At 37.1% G+C, this 16,414-nt stretch overlaps 1 protein-coding gene and 1 long non-coding RNA gene across 2 annotated transcripts in view; one reads left to right on the top strand and one right to left on the bottom strand.

Moving 5' to 3' along the window:
• LOC148904405 (uncharacterized) lies at positions 1 to 1,676 on the bottom strand. The gene is made up of 2 exons (XR_016118924.1): positions 1,539 to 1,676; positions 1 to 984 (listed from the first exon to the last, which is right to left on the bottom strand). It is a non-coding gene; the product is annotated as an uncharacterized LOC148904405 (long non-coding RNA).
• Positions 1,534 to 16,414, top strand: part of LOC116293667 (exocyst complex component 6B) — a 26,936-nt gene continuing 12,055 nt past the window's right edge. Inside the window, exons 1-16 of the mRNA XM_089025348.1 lie at positions 1,534 to 1,668; positions 1,770 to 1,935; positions 2,034 to 2,081; positions 3,326 to 3,416; positions 3,699 to 3,744; positions 3,853 to 3,915; positions 3,991 to 4,072; positions 4,166 to 4,225; positions 4,554 to 4,619; positions 5,312 to 5,386; positions 6,331 to 6,417; positions 7,941 to 7,987; positions 8,311 to 8,364; positions 13,526 to 13,592; positions 15,488 to 15,559; positions 15,700 to 15,749. Coding sequence (XP_088881474.1) covers positions 1,577 to 1,668; positions 1,770 to 1,935; positions 2,034 to 2,081; positions 3,326 to 3,416; positions 3,699 to 3,744; positions 3,853 to 3,915; positions 3,991 to 4,072; positions 4,166 to 4,225; positions 4,554 to 4,619; positions 5,312 to 5,386; positions 6,331 to 6,417; positions 7,941 to 7,987; positions 8,311 to 8,364; positions 13,526 to 13,592; positions 15,488 to 15,559; positions 15,700 to 15,749 — 1,166 coding nt within the window. The 5' untranslated portion in view covers positions 1,534 to 1,576. The remainder of the gene's footprint in view (positions 1,669 to 1,769; positions 1,936 to 2,033; positions 2,082 to 3,325; positions 3,417 to 3,698; positions 3,745 to 3,852; positions 3,916 to 3,990; positions 4,073 to 4,165; positions 4,226 to 4,553; positions 4,620 to 5,311; positions 5,387 to 6,330; positions 6,418 to 7,940; positions 7,988 to 8,310; positions 8,365 to 13,525; positions 13,593 to 15,487; positions 15,560 to 15,699; positions 15,750 to 16,414) is intronic.

A 16,414-nucleotide genomic window follows, 5' to 3' on the forward strand; every position in this document is an offset into this window, starting at 1 on the left:
TTTAATAAGCTTAATATTTTTATTGAAATGGCAGACGTTTTTATTATTTGCTGCTCAGTTTTTAGATAGATACAGGGTAACTCTCTCAGTACAAAACTGTAAATAAAAAACTGTTATCAATCGACGCCCTAAGATGCAGGCTTTCATGACACCTGAGTTTAGCAATAACATCATTTCTATATCACTATTTCAGATCAGTTGGTTATAGCTTTACAAAGCATGGCTACCGTGTATAAGTAGAAATAATTTTTATCTATTATTTTTAATCATTTAAATAAGATGTTTCACTCAACTTTTTTTTAACCAAAATCGACTAAACAGCCTGAAATCGGGTAAAAGGTACAAGGGAAAGGTACAAACAATGACTTAAAGCAAGTCATAAAACAAATTTCAACTCCAATACATTTCCCTTATAAACCTTCCTACAGGAACCTTGCGTGGGCCGCCTGTGCTCCAACAATGCATTTAAAATTGACATTTTTATATTAATTCTCCTTTCATAAATGTCTTGCTGTTTACCGTAAACTAAAAACGCCAGGCACAAAAACTACGCGAATATCGCTCAAATATTGATCGTTCAAGTCGTGAGGCCATACAGGATTAATCCTGGAGCTGGCTCAGCTGATAATCATTGACTGTGCACATTTTTGATCTCGAATTTATCGCTACTTGAGCTGTTTTGTTCATTGTTATTGAAATAAATCTTGTGTCTGTTAAATTCATATGTTAAATCCTTGTTTCCTTAAGCAGTCTTTATGTGCTTCAATGAGATCTTGACATTTATCTTCGCCTCGTTCTACTATACAAGCATCTCGTAGTTTCTTCGTCTCGGGACACGCGCAACATATTTTGAGCTTTTTTGGTTCCTCTTTGGGCTTTTCTTCGGGAGCAACAGCTTTGGACGGCTCAATTACTTGTGAAGACATTATGTATTTTTTCCTGGCTCTTGCAATAAATAAAACACGTCTTTTCCCCAGTTCACGTCTACATGAAAATTAAAAAGTAAGGTTACATAAGCACGTTTTCTTTCGTTTTGTTCAAAGAGGATGATGGGAAAACCACAGGGATCCCGACAAACAATGTTCTGCGATCAAGCTAGACTGTGCTCTTGAAGGAAATTATACCGGTTGGACGCAGGCTAGGATCAAGCATTAGGACGACATTCGACGACACTGAGATTATTTATAAAGAATTGTTTGAACAAATTAAAAATATTAAAAAATATATTTATGTTTTCAACACTATATTGTATGATGTTTTTTTAAGTATTTGAAATTGGGATCCTTGTAGAAAATAAAAGCTTTTGTCTCATTTATCTCTTTGTCTCTTATCTATGTTTTATTCCATTAAAAGTTAAAAATATATATATAAAATAAAGAGAACGTCAAAATTCTAGTCAGCGACAAAAAAAAAGTAAACAAGGAAATGAAAACGAGGCTGGAATCAGAGCCGCCCTCTGACGCATGCGCACAGCAGTTGTTCTTGATTTCAAGATGGCGGATGTTTTGCTGCATTTTGTCAAGAATGGATAAAGTTACCTGAATACCAACTTTACGTTGGCTTATCCTCGGCAAATATGGCCACGGAGCCTTCAGTGTCTACCTCACATATTGATCACCTTCTAGCAGAGGTTGAATCAAGTGATGGTCTTCTGGGACCAACTTTAAGGTATCGTGAAGTTTGGAGATGTGTTTCTGTCAAACCCAGCACAAATGTTTATGGAATTCTTCAACGCAGGAAGTAAACTCTGAATATTTTTTCTACCATAGGGCCGTGTACGATGGCCAACATCAGAAGGAGTTCATGGAAAAGCTTGAAGAAAGAATTAAGGTTCACGACAAAGACATTGAACGAATGTGCAACTATCATTACCAGGGCTTCATTGAGTCAGTCAATGAATTACTGAAGGTCCGAGGAGAGGCCAGAAAACTCAAGGTACGGCCCATAACAACCTCCAATTTTCATTTCACACTTGCAAACGTATTAGCTTTAAGCTACGGTTTTCCTTGAATATATTTATATTCGTTTTGCAGATAAAAGTTCAAGACGCCAATGAAGTTTTGCAAGATTCTGGCAGCGAGGTACGCGAGAAGCATTTTATGTCTCTTCTTATTAACCTTTAATTTTTAAATATTCGTTCCTTTTCTAACATTTTGATCAAGCGTATAACCAAACATAATCCTAATAGTACAAGTTTAAGCTCAAAACAATGTAAAGAAATGACTTTCATTGAATTTAGTAACATTTTGTGAATGCGGATAATGATGCATGGCAATCACCAGACCGGAAATAGCCTTTTCTGGTAGAATATTTAATTTTGTAGGAGAGGTGAAAAAGTTAAAAAGTCAAAACCATGGCTGGTATATGATAAACTATCAAATCATAGCTTAAATCAGGTGTTTAAATTAATTCTGTTGCTAATAGCTGGTTATGAAATAATAATCGAAATTAAGCAATTACACCACACAAAAAACGTGTGAAAAAGTTAACTAAATATTGCTAAGTGGTGCTATTTAGTAGTGTAATTATATTTATTCTAGAAATTAACTAACGTTGATGAAGCTTTAAAGATGTATTCTTAGCAGTTATGTGATTTGTTCACCAGTCACACATATGCATGTAAGAAACTTTAATATCTATGGTACTATTTTGAGTATTTCGTTTTTTTTACTGGGTTAATTGATCACACTTTTTATACATAATTTGTAAAGTGTCTTTGTTTGACTTAAGGCATATACAATGATAGTTATTAAGGATTACAGATGACACATTACAGTTTTATGTACTTATCTTTGAATTCATTAGAAATAAAAGTAGCTAATACATATTATATAATATAATTATGTTATGTGCATATACTTTGACTTCAGTTAGAGAAATAGAGATTTTCATTGGTAGATCAAATTGTGAAGTTATAAATAATGGCATATACACCTACTTGCAAGAACGTTGTCATACGAAAATAGAACATTAGTGATTTAGTGGGATAGGAATTATATTAAAAAACAAAAGAAGATCCCTGAAGCTGAACTTTTTCTTTTGTCTTTTAATTTATTTCTTTGTCACTAAATTACTAATGTTCTAATATTGTATGACAACGTTCTTGCACGTAGGCGTATACAATATTTCTATTATATACTATAGAGAATTTGCAAATATGGTACTTAATTAGACAGAGAAGTATTGACTTGGCATGTTAATTTCCTATAAGGAAATCTTAGTTGACCTGAATGTGTCACTGAATCTGAGTGGAAGTGTCTATCCAGTTATACTAATTCCATTTCATATTAATTCTGTTAACTATTTTATGGTGTGTTTATTGCAGCTTGTAAAGAGATGTGAAGAGCTAATTCAATGTCGTACAGTTCAAAGAAATATTTCATCGGCCATAGAAAAACTAAGTCTTTGTTTACCAGGTAAGAGGTCCTAAAAATATTGGCAGTATAATTTGTGGATTAGATTATTTATTCTACTTGAGACAGGGATATGGAACCTGAAAGGCAAACATAGAGCTTTTCAGTTGCAATGCTTTCCCAGGTCCAAATGCTCATTTGTTACAGTTAAATTAAGATCAAAGTGTGATTCAAAACTTAGGTTGAGAATCAAGGTTTTTTCATTTATGTATGTGATTGTCAAAAATAACTCATTTAATGGTAATAAATTAATAAATCGTGCCTGTAATTCTTTCCTTTTAACAGTACTTGAGATGCATGCAAAGCTTAATGATCAAATGAAAAACAGGAGGTATGTCATCTTGCAAATGTGTTCAGAACTTTGGAATAAGAATCCGCCATGAGAGAGTGGATATTAGATGCATGATGAAGTAACACTGATTATTAATCTCTGTCTTAGATATTATCCAGCCCTCAAGACGTTAGAACAGCTAGAACATACCTATTTACCAAGAATAAAAAAGTAAGAAAACATATTTTTTTATTTAAAAACATAATGACTTTTAAAGGTGATTACTGTGCTATTGTTACCTTACAGGTTTAGATTTGCAGACATCATGAAAGATAGCATACCACGTTTCAGGGAGAAAATCAAAGAGGAATCCATGTTTGACTTAAGGGTAAAGCTCAAAATATATAATTTTATTAATTATCACATTATTTTTTTGGCTGCTGTGACACTCTTATTTGATTTTTTTGAATAAATTTGACAGGATTTTCTAGAGAATATCAGGAAAGACTCGGAAAAACTTGGATCAATAGCCATGAAGCAGGTATACATCCATTTTTTTCTTTTTTCTATTTCTAGGATAAAGGTAGTTAATGGCTGGTAAAATGACATTTTACAAAATTAAATTGGGTGAACCAGCTATAACTAATTAAAGTGGGAGTTTTTATAAGAACAAATAATTTGCTTAATTATATAACTTGTATAACTTAATTACTTTTTACTATTAAGATAAAATTGGCATTGTCACCATGCATATCATAAAGTTTGGTCAATCCGCCACAAACATCACTCTAAACTCTCCTACTTACTTTGCTTTTTTTTTCTTGACTTAATTTTCCCACACAACTGAAACATTTTTTATTGATTTCTAGGCCTTTCATCGTAGCAATCTTACTCTGTCCCATGGTGTTGGAACCAGGAAGAAAGGAGATGATGAGGTAACCTTTTGGTTTACTTTTAGTACTTTAGGAAACATGGAGTGTTGAGAAGGGGGAAGGGGGAGTGGGTAGTGGGATTTCTTGCTGAAAAGGATTTTTTTTCGTGAGTTGCCTACATGTATACAGTGTGATATGTCTAAGCATGGCCACCCAACTTATTTTTTTACTAATTAGCCAATCAGACAGTGAGAATTTGTGCATTTGCACTTGAAATCACTCAGCATGACTGGAAACATTTCAAATTATTTCAATTACTCTTTGCAACATAAACTTGAATAAATGGCTAGAAATTTGCCCAGGTGATACCTATTTTGGCCCATTGCTGGCTAACACCAGACTCTTTCGTAAAAAGTCTTTTCAATTGATGAAAAAACTTGGTGAGAAAGGATTCAGTATACGTGGCATAGGTAAGTTGTGTTGCCATGGTTAGGCACGTTGCACTGTAATGATTAGATATGACTCAAATTCTCAAGTCCAAAATTTTCAAGAGGGGGGGGCAGGGGGGAAGCATTTCTCCAGATCCCCAGATTAGCAAGTATCAATTGCAAGTATCAGTTGTGATTTTTACTGAATGCTATTTATAAGTTAACAGCCCTAGCTAGCAATCACTTGTTGGTATAGAGTCAAAACACAAAACTATTTTATAAAAGTACTTATTTCTAATGGAAGAACCTTATACTCTTCCAATTTAGGAATTAGACCAGTCGGCTTTGGACCTTGTTGATTTTTCACCTGTGTACCGTTGTCTGCATATCTACACTGTTGTGGTAAGTTACTGTATGTGCTATCAAAGAGATTGTATTTTTATTCATAAATTATATTGAATTGTCTGAACTTTAGGTATTATATGTACCTGTCTTTAAGCATTTTTTAAAATAAAGCCTTGATAGTATGTACACTTTGATTGGTCAATAATTGTGCTGTACACACATTAATACTGAGAACTGAGGGTGCACTGTATTCTGCAAGGAAGTGTAAAAAACAGCATAATTAAATATTGAATAAAATATCAGCTTTCTCTGCAATCACCAATACATGAGTAACATGGAGGGTCTGAAAGCTGCCAGGAAAGGAGTGAGTCCCAGGGTTTTCAATAGAAGCTGGCAACTGGCAGATTCTGCCGTCTACTCTTGCTAATTCGGCCGCCTACTTAGCCACTTCCCAACGTAATTGTAAATTTTGATTAAAGTTCTTTGAAATTAGTTAAAATAAATTTTAACCCAATCTTTGTTGCTGTATTACAAAAACTGCAATGCAGTTGAAACTACGACGATCGTTTCCGCCATCTTAAATTTTTGTGAGAAGAGTGAGACTGGTGACAAGTATGACTCGATTACATGCTCAAGTGATTTACAGTTTACAGCATGTTTTAATTTCATAACCGCCTACCAAATATTTTATTGAAAACCCTGGAGTCAGAGAACACTGCAGCTAAGGCTTGCCCTTCACTTCACACTTCTTTCATGCTTCCGTCATTTCCTGTGCATAGTATTTTAGTGAACAGAGCGCTGTCAAAACTGTACAGTTATACTTCTTAAGCACTGTAAACCCAGTAGTGGTCAAAAGGTTTAATATACTGTATCTATCCAAGTACACAAACTTGATTTCCAGAAGATACGAGACCCAGTGACATGTATGCATGTTAGCACCTCAGGCACAAGCTCACCCCTGATTTGCTGATAATGATTTATTGATCATTCTGTTGTTGTAGGGTGAACGGGAATATTTTGAACACTATTACAGAAAGCAGAGAAGAAAACAAGCAAGGCTTGTACTACAACCAAACCATGGCACTATTGTGAGTCAAAAAAGTTCATACAGTCTAGCTATAACTACATATAACTATAGTAACTTTCTTTCCCAATCGAGTATGCCAAAAACTCATCTGTTCAGATTGACTGTTGTAGTGGGCAGTATTTTGGCTCTAATGCCATCCTTGTACTTCTATTCATTAACCAGTTCCAGACTGTAGAGTTCACACTGCTGGGTTTAAAAGTTAAAAGGAACTAATGCGTTTTTTAGGTACAGCTATGGAAGCATCATTATTTTCTGTTTGGCTGATCTTTTAATAGCCTGCGTGCAGCCGAACTAACTAACTGTTCAGTCCATCTGCTATCAGCTGTCAGCGGCAGTTTTGTTGTTCCGTTACCCCCAGCAGCGTTCCTGGATTTCAGTACGTACATGTATTCTGATTGGCTCTTGCTTATAGGTTTGCTTATTGGCCTTAATTTTCAATCTCTACACAAATTTCAAGCTAGTTTGTTTATACAATTTCACGTGTTGGTTCTTGCCAGGAATAAGACTCAAATTTATGTCTCATTTATTGCTAATAATAAAAATAATTTGTATTTTTTCTCCTCGAGAATTATCAAAGCAACATGTTTGTTATCTTATAGAAGGAAAGTCAGAGTTAAATGTGAAGTTGGAGTTGGAGATTTATTTTCAATCGACAGAGGGAGTATATAATAATGCAAGTCGTGCTTTCAAACCTTGTTGAAGAGACTAAGTTTAATCCAACTGCAACACAAACTTGAAAACGAATTGCATGACATTCCTAAGAAGAATACGTTCCCTGTTGAGACAAATGACCTAAAGAGGGGATCAGCAGAGGATATAGAGTGTGTAATTCCTAAAAAGAGTCGTATTGAAGGGACTAGCGAAGATAATACATCATGTGTTCCCACATGCACAAGAAAAAATTCCCGCTGTTCCTCCTTATTCGCCAATTCAGAAAAAAGCCCGCCTGTTCAGTCAATACATACAGATCTGTCCATTAAGGTGAAATGACCATCCAAAGAAAAGCTAAGGAGAGAATGCCACTATAAGACCTAGAATCTCTGGGCAAGATGGTGGTTCGCAGAACTTATTAACAGATCCCTAATGTAGCTTGGAAGTATCCCTCTCTTAAGAAAGAACTAAGAGCTCTCAATGTAAAGGACAATAGAGAAGGAGGCAGCACAGCTGTGTTCAAACTGAGATTCGACAGCTGAAAAAGCTTTGTTCCAAAAGTCCTTGCTAAAATTTGCCATTTTGATTTCAGCAAGACTGAATAATATAGACAAAGGCTCTGATAACCAATTAGAAACAGCTTTAGTTATAACCAATTAGAATTTAGTCTTCAAATCCATATGCGTGCCCAGGCGTGGGGTCTAGAGAACATGATTTGTGTCGTTGCTTTGAAGATGGACTTTACGAGAAAAAAGTCTGGCTGCACACGGGCTAATCTTTTAAAAGATCTTCTTTTCTTGGTTTGGACTGTGCTCACCTGAAAATTGGTGTTATTATAATTCTGAAATTATTCTGCATGACTTTATTTTATAGGACGAATCCCTTGCAGCATATAGAGCTTACTTTCACCAAATAGTAGGGTTAGTGTGATTCTTTTTTCCCATATTGCTTTTTATTTATTTTTGGTACTGAATTATCTCCTTGTCACTGATCTGGTCTACTATAGCTGAAGCTCGCATCCTTCGACTTCAAGAGATTCATTAATTTCAGACCCAAAACATTTGATGACAGATTCTTTTAATTTATAATTACTAGACATTTAAATAATATGTAAAAACTCTTAAACTGTAGTAGAGCTTTGAGTGACAAACTTGTTGATTGATTGTTTCATTTTTCTCGTATAATAATAATAATTATAATTACACATCATATTATTAAATAATTATTTTTTTTGTCAACATAGATTTTTCGTAGTGGAAGATACTATATTACACACCACAAAGGGTCTTGTCACCAGGTATGTTTACTGTACTTCATTTCTAATATCCATATTATGCAAGTGTTTGTTTTAATTGCTATTGAAGTCACCACCCTGCTCGCAGCCACATGACTCAAAACCCCTTGCAATATAATTAGCAATATTGATCTAACAAGACAAACTAATAAGGAATGCTTTGTTATTGTCAACCAATATGGTGGCTACGATATAACACTAACATACACCTAAAGAATAGGTTTCAGTTTACATTAAACACCTCTGTATTTAATTCCGACCCTAGTTTTTAATTCCGGCCTGTCGTTATTTGACCTAAGGATTATGCCTTCTATTGAGGCCAACCTAAACACTTGGGGTGTTGTTCGAATGCCCAGATCATTAGGGGAGACAAAATTTGGATAAGCGCAAAAGACCTAATGACAAGGGCTCACCATTGTGGACCCCTTATGAGTAGGCGTTCTGGCTCAAGAAGCCCAATGATTAGGGCAAAAAAATCAGTAAACGATACTGTGCGTGACAAATGCTTCAATTAGCAGGAAGTTTGTTATCAGAGTTTACAGTCCGCGGTATCTATCTAAATTATCAAACTGGCCTAGGAAAAAATAATCTTAGTTTGTGGATTTCTGTTTGTTAATAGGAACTGTAAAACAACTTCAACTACATTTTCTTACCTTTTATAAGCTTTTACTGTTTGTGAATGAGATTGCTTCGGTTTGGCGCGAAAGTCGTAGTTGACACAAGCCAGTGTTCGAAAAACATCTCCTTAAGCATCTCCTTAGCTGCTTAGTCTTTGCTTTCGCGGATATTTCTCCTTAAACTGATGAACTCACAGTATATACAGTCATGTAGTTGGACAATAACTACGACTCACTCATGTACATAACTGATCGTTGTTGGCTTACCTGACACCATACCGAGCCATCCCGTGAACTGAACTGCCGTGTTTCTTTGAAATTCGCCTTCGTCGCCTTGCGCTGATAATCATTATATCCCTGTATTTAGCTTCTGACCGTACCGATCGCTAGCAGTTCTACTACACGTACAAAAGGACAAGTCAGATCGACCAACATATTGACTTCTCAAGAATCTGCTTTCGCTTTATCGTGTTTGAAGATTAGGACTCACGTCGTCAATTAACACTCAATTACGCCGACAACGGTGTTTCATATTACCAAAGGGCTTTTTATTTCAAATCTATTGTTGCCGTATCGTTAGCAGACTATTTACATGATTCTCAAAAAATTAGAGAGATTTGAAATAAGATTAATAATAAGAATATATAATACCAAAAAAAAAAAAACCCCAACAAACAAATTAATTTTAAAAAACAAATTGAAAAGACAAAAACTGATATGGTACTTGAAGAGCATTACTACATGTAGTTTATATCGTTGCGCCTAAATTTGCATGTTTTCAATGCAATGCGCTGAACGATCCCTGAGACTAGCCAGGAGCGAGGACTTACAGGCTTAGACATGCCAAAACGGAGATTTCTTGATACGTTTAAAAGATCTCTTAAACAACTCGCTGTCCTCAGCAAATTAGCCCTATACGTAAGGCCTTACGGACAGAGACTTAATACACGCTAAAAAGATACCTTAACAAACTCACTATCTTCAGCCGGTAAATTAGCCCTATACGTAAGGCCTTACGGACACAGACTTAATACACGCTAAAGAGATACCTTAACAAACTCACTATCTTCTGCCGGTAAATTAGCCCTATACGTAAGGGCTTACGAACAGAGAGTTAACACGCTAATACAAGATCTCTCAGCCAATTCACTGTCCTTAGTAAATTAGCCCTATACGTAAGGCCTTACGGACAGAGACTTAATACACGCTAAAGAGATATCTTAACAAACTCACTATCTTCAGCCGGTAAATTAGCCCTATACGTAAGGGCTTACGGACAGAGAGTTAACACGCTAATACAAGATCTCTCAGCCAATTCACTGTCCTTAGTAAATTAGCCCTATACGTAAGGCCTTACGGACACAGACTTAATACATGCTAAAGAGATATCTTAACAAACTCACTATCTTCAGCCGGTAAATTAGCCCTATACGTAAGGGCTTACGGACAGAGAGTTAACACGCTAATACAAGATCTCTCAGCCAATTCACTGTCCTTAGTAAATTAGCCCTATACGTAAGGCCTTACGGACGGAGATTTAACACGCGGTTAAAAGATCTCTTAGCCAACCCGTTGTCCTCATAGGGCTAATTTACTAAGGACAACGGGTTGGCTGAGAGATCTTTTAACCGCGTGTTAAATCTCTGTCCGTAAGCCCTTACGTATAGGGCTAATTTACTAAGGACAACGGGTTGGCTGAGAGATCTTTTAACCGCGTGTTAAATCTCTGTCCGTAAGCCCTTACGTATAGGGCTAATTTACTAAGGACAACGGGTTGGCTGAGAGATCTTTTAACCGCGTGTTAAATCTCTGTCCGTAAGCCCTTACGTATAGGGCTAATTTACTAAGGACAACGGGTTGGCTGAGAGATCTTTTAACCGCGTGTTAAATCTCTGTCCGTAAGCCCTTACGTATAGGGCTAATTTACTAAGGACAACGGGTTGGCTGAGAGATCTTTTAACCGCGTGTTAAATCTCTGTCCGTAAGCCCTTACGTATAGGGCTAATTTACTAAGGACAACGGGTTGGCTGAGAGATCTTTTAACCGCGTGTTAAATATCTGTCCGTAAGCCCTTACGTATAGGGCTAATTTACTAAGGACAACGGGTTGGCTGAGAGATCTTTTAACCGCGTGTTAAATCTCTGTCCGTAAGCCCTTACGTATAGGGCTAATTTACTAAGGACAACGGGTTGGCTGAGAGATCTTTTAACCGCGTGTTAAATCTCTGTCCGTAAGCCCTTACGTATAGGGCTAATTTACTAAGGACAACGGGTTGGCTGAGAGATCTTTTAACCGCGTGTTAAATCTCTGTCCGTAAGCCCTTACGTATAGGGCTAATTTACTAAGGACAACGGGTTGGCTGAGAGATCTTTTAACCGCGTGTTAAATCTCTGTCCGTAAGCCCTTACGTATAGGGCTAATTTACTAAGGACAACGGGTTGGCTGAGAGATCTTTTAACCGCGTGTTAAATCTCTGTCCGTAAGCCCTTACGTATAGGGCTAATTTACTAAGGACAACGGGTTGGCTGAGAGATCTTTTAACCGCGTGTTAAATCTCTGTCCGTAAGCCCTTACGTATAGGGCTAATTTACTAAGGACAACGGGTTGGCTGAGAGATCTTTTAACCGCGTGTTAAATCTCTGTCCGTAAGCCCTTACGTATAGGGCTAATTTACTAAGGACAGTGAATTGGCTGAGAGATCTTTTAACCGCGTGTTAAATCTCTGTCCGTAAGCCCTTACGTATAGGGCTAATTTACTAAGGACAACGGGTTGGCTGAGAGATCTTTTAACCGCGTGTTAAATCTCTGTCCGTAAGGCCTTACGTATAGGGCTAATTTACTAAGGACAGTGAATTGGCTGAGAGATCTCGTATTAGCGTGTTAACTCTCTGTTCGTAAGCCCTTACGTATAGGGCTAATTTACCGGCAGAAGATAGTGAGTTTGTTAAGATATCTCTTTAGCGTGTATTAAGTCTGTGTCCGTAAGGCCTTACGTATAGGGCTAATTTACCGGCTGAAGATAGTGAGTTTGTTAAGGTATCTTTTTAGCGTGTATTAAGTCTCTGTCCGTAAGGCCTTACGTATAGGGCTAATTTGCTGAGGACAGCGAGTTGTTTAAGAGATCTTTTAAACGTATCAAGAAATCTCCGTTTTGGCATGTCTAAGCCTGTAAGTCCTCGCTCCTGGCTAGTCTCAGGGATCGTTCAGCGCATTGCATTGAAAACATGCAAATTTAGGCGCAACGATATAAACTACATGTAGTAATGCTCTTCAAGTACCATATCAGTTTTTGTCTTTTCAATTTGTTTTTTAAAATTAATTTGTTTGTTGGGGTTTTTTTTTTTTTTGGTATTATATATTCTTATTATTAATCTTATTTCAAATCTCTCTAATTTTTTGAGAATCATGTAAATAGTCTGCTAACGATACGGCAACAATAGATTTGAAATAAAAAGCCCTTTGGTAATATGAAACACCGTTGTCGGCGTAATTGAGTGTTAATTGACGACGTGAGTCCTAATCTTCAAACACGATAAAGCGAAAGCAGATTCTTGAGAAGTCAATATGTTGGTCGATCTGACTTGTCCTTTTGTACGTGTAGTAGAACTGCTAGCGATCGGTACGGTCAGAAGCTAAATACAGGGATATAATGATTATCAGCGCAAGGCGACGAAGGCGAATTTCAAAGAAACACGGCAGTTCAGTTCACGGGATGGCTCGGTATGGTGTCAGGTAAGCCAACAACGATCAGTTATGTACATGAGTGAGTCGTAGTTATTGTCCAACTACATGACTGTATATACTGTGAGTTCATCAGTTTAAGGAGAAATATCCGCGAAAGCAAAGACTAAGCAGCTAAGGAGATGCTTAAGGAGATGTTTTTCGAACACTGGCTTGTGTCAACTACGACTTTCGCGCCAAACCGAAGCAATCTCATTCACAAACAGTAAAAGCTTATAAAAGGTAAGAAAATGTAGTTGAAGTTGTTTTACAGTTCCTATTAACAAACAGAAATCCACAAACTAAGATTATTTTTTCCTAGGCCAGTTTGATAATTTAGATAGATACCGCGGACTGTAAACTCTGATAACAAACTTCCTGCTAATTGAAGCATTTGTCACGTACAGTATCGTTTACTGATTTTTTTGCCCTAATCATTGGGCTTCTTGAGCCAGAACGCCTACTCATAAGGGGTCCACAATGGTGAGCCCTTGTCATTAGGTCTTTTGCGCTTATCCAAATTTTGTCTCCCCTAATGATCTGGGCATTCGAACAACACCCCAAGTATTTAGGTCGGCCTCAATAGAAGGCATAATCCTTAGGTCAAATAACGACAGGCCGGAATTAAAAACTAGGGTCGGAATTAAATATAGAGGTGTTATTAATTGATTGTCTTAAAAAGAAGAGTGCTGATATCATTATGAAGGTACTATAATAATAGCATCTTGCCATCATGCTGATCTTTTTTATAACCTTAATTAGCTTTCCACTTTATGCCAACACTGGCATATTATGGTCATATAACTTTCCATTGAATTTTTCTTCAGGTCTACTGTTGATGACTTGTGGGACATGGCAGCATCCAAGATAGCAGCTGTAATGAGAACCCAGTCTGTAAGTTACATCATTTTTTATTCTAGTATATGGGTTGGTTAGTTAGGTGGTTGTTGAGCAATTTTAATTTACTGTATGTTATGCTCAATACCAAAGTCCATAATAATTATAATAATAAAATACAGTGAAACCCCTCTATACCGGACCCTCGATCAGTATACCGGAATTCTCTCTTAACCGGACAAAAGTTTTGGTCCTCAATTTTTCCCATATATCTTTTGTAAAATAAATCTCAGTAAGCCGGAACCTCTCTATTCCGAAAACTGGATGATAATTTCGGTACCAAACGCTATTTGACAATAGAATTCAACCCCGCTAGTCCGGAAGAACGTACCTTTGTTTCGGAACTACCGTCACTAGCGTATTTGTGGGTGTATAAATTGAATCTACAGGGACAACTTCTAAACTCACAAAATTGTCGAAAATTTTCTCTAAATAGTAAATCTTGTTCACAAATGGACATATAAAGACTAATTAATTGTTTTCAATGTCTAAATGTTCAAACAGAATGCATAAGGAAGGTATACCAGAAGCCCCGCTAAACCGGAAATTTTTATCGGTCCCAGCACTGTCCGGTATAGAGGGGTTTTACTGTAATTATATTATATGACTTTTTTTATGAGGGTAAACCTCTTCAAGACTTTCAATCATTCAGTTTGTATGTTTGTTGAGTTAATCATTCATTCTTTGTTTCAATCCAGTGGACCCTGTCCCCACCCAACCACCCTCTCATTATTCCCCTCCATCCTTCCATTCCTCCCTCCCTCTGCTCAACCACCCACCAATCCATCATCTATTTCCCCTAACATACAATGTATACCCACCCACCTACCAATCCATACATCCACTCCTCCCTCCCTCTGTCTATATACCCACCCACCCATCAATCCATACATCCACTCCTCCCTCCCTATTCCTATATACCCACCCACCCACCAATCCATAATCCACTCCTCCCTTCTACCCACCAGTCCATACATCCACTCCTCCCTCCCTTTGTCTATACTGTATACCCACCCACACACCAATCCATACATCCACTCCTCCCTCCCTCTTCCTATATACCCACCCACTTACCAATCCATACATCCACTCCTCCCTCCCTCTGTCTATATACCCACCTACCCATCAATCCATACATCCACTCCTCCCTCCCTCTTCCTATATACCCACCCACCCACCAATCCATACATCCCCTCCTCCCTCCCTCTTCCTACATACCCACCCACCCACCAATCCATACATCCACTCCTCCCTTCTACCCACCAGTCCATACATCTACTCCTCCCTCCCTTTGTCTATACTGTATACCCACCCACACACCAATCCATACATCCACTCCTCCCTCCCTCTGGCTATACACTCAACCACCCACAAATCCACCCATCCGATCCTCCCAAAATGTGTAATTTATTGTAAATTTTAATAGAAACACTGTGTTTAATTTTAAAAGGTTATCATCTATCTATTACTATCCATCCATCCACCCATCCATATCCATATTATTGTTAATTTATGTAACTGTATTTTGTTATGTGTTTATTTCATAAACAAAGTTAACTTTGAGTGTGTTGCTGGTCAGCGGTGTGTTGTCAACAGCGCATGCGCTACTGTGGCCATTGCCCTCATGGTCGGCCATTGCTTTCAATCGCTTAGCATTGCTGCCTATTGTTGCTCCCGCCCCACCCACCCTCCCTGAGGTTTTTAAAAAAATGGTAAGTATAAACTTACACTGTGTTAACAGTGTGACGGGTACTGAGGTTGACCCATGGCTAGGTTGCCATGGTTACCACTTGCCCATTGCTAGCCCTTGCTGTCGCCTTGTGGCGTTGTTGGCATCTACCCTCCATATCGAAAAGTGAGAAGTTAATAACTTATAATAATGTTTTCACCAGACATACTGCAAGGAGACGTCATTACTGTTACAAGTGAAAGAGCTGATTGTCTGGTTCTGTTACACACTCTCTGTAAGTAACTATAACCAGCAAATTAAATTATCTTTTGTTTTCATTATGATCATAAATTTATTATTATGTTATTTCATGAAGGGGTTTTCCACCATGACAGCTCACTTTGGCATAAAATTTGTTTCTTGGTGTCTTTACAGGGTTACGGTCTTAACGTTAATCAGATTTACGATGTCCTCATTGAAATGAGGTATGGTATGCAATGTCTTTTTTCAAGCTGTGATATTATTCCTGGTTATCAGACGATGAATGAATAAGGGAGTGAGTGAATGAATCAGTGATATGTTATCTGAATGATCAAATAAATAAAAAGAAATTATGAATAATGAATGAGTGACAAGTAATTGAATAAGCAATTGTTATTAAATATCAAATGAATGACTAAATGAACAAAAAATGAATGAATAACAAGAATATTAAATAAATAAATGACTGAGGTAACTAGACATTTCCACCTTACAGCAGATTGCAGTTAAGTGTTTAATGGAAATAATTTGCATGTTTGTTTTAATTATTTGAATGTCTCGTTGGTAGATTGAATTTCAACTTTTGCTAGGGGCAAAGATAGTGTTTTGCCTCTAATAATTTCGCGTTCTCACGTGAAGTCAAGAGAAGGCAGCTTAGTCATGAGTCTAAGTCTTAAAATGTTGGTAGTTGAAATTTTAATGAGTTTTACAAATGCTACACAAATTTGTTAAGCAAAAAGTAAGTGGGAGATAAGTCCACTATTTCATTGTTTTTGCCAACCTTATGGTCAAAGAATACTTTAAATTTAATATTGTGATTGTACGTTACGATTGAAACCCTCTTTCGCTGACTACCACATTGTCCATTTCAGGCGTGAGAATAGTGTTC

This window comes from Actinia tenebrosa, unplaced genomic scaffold (genome assembly GCF_029948245.1).
Source record: "Actinia tenebrosa isolate PJP-AT-01 unplaced genomic scaffold, QUT_ActTen_1.0 utg1471__unscaffolded, whole genome shotgun sequence".
Taxonomy (NCBI): Eukaryota; Metazoa; Cnidaria; class Anthozoa; order Actiniaria; family Actiniidae; genus Actinia; species Actinia tenebrosa.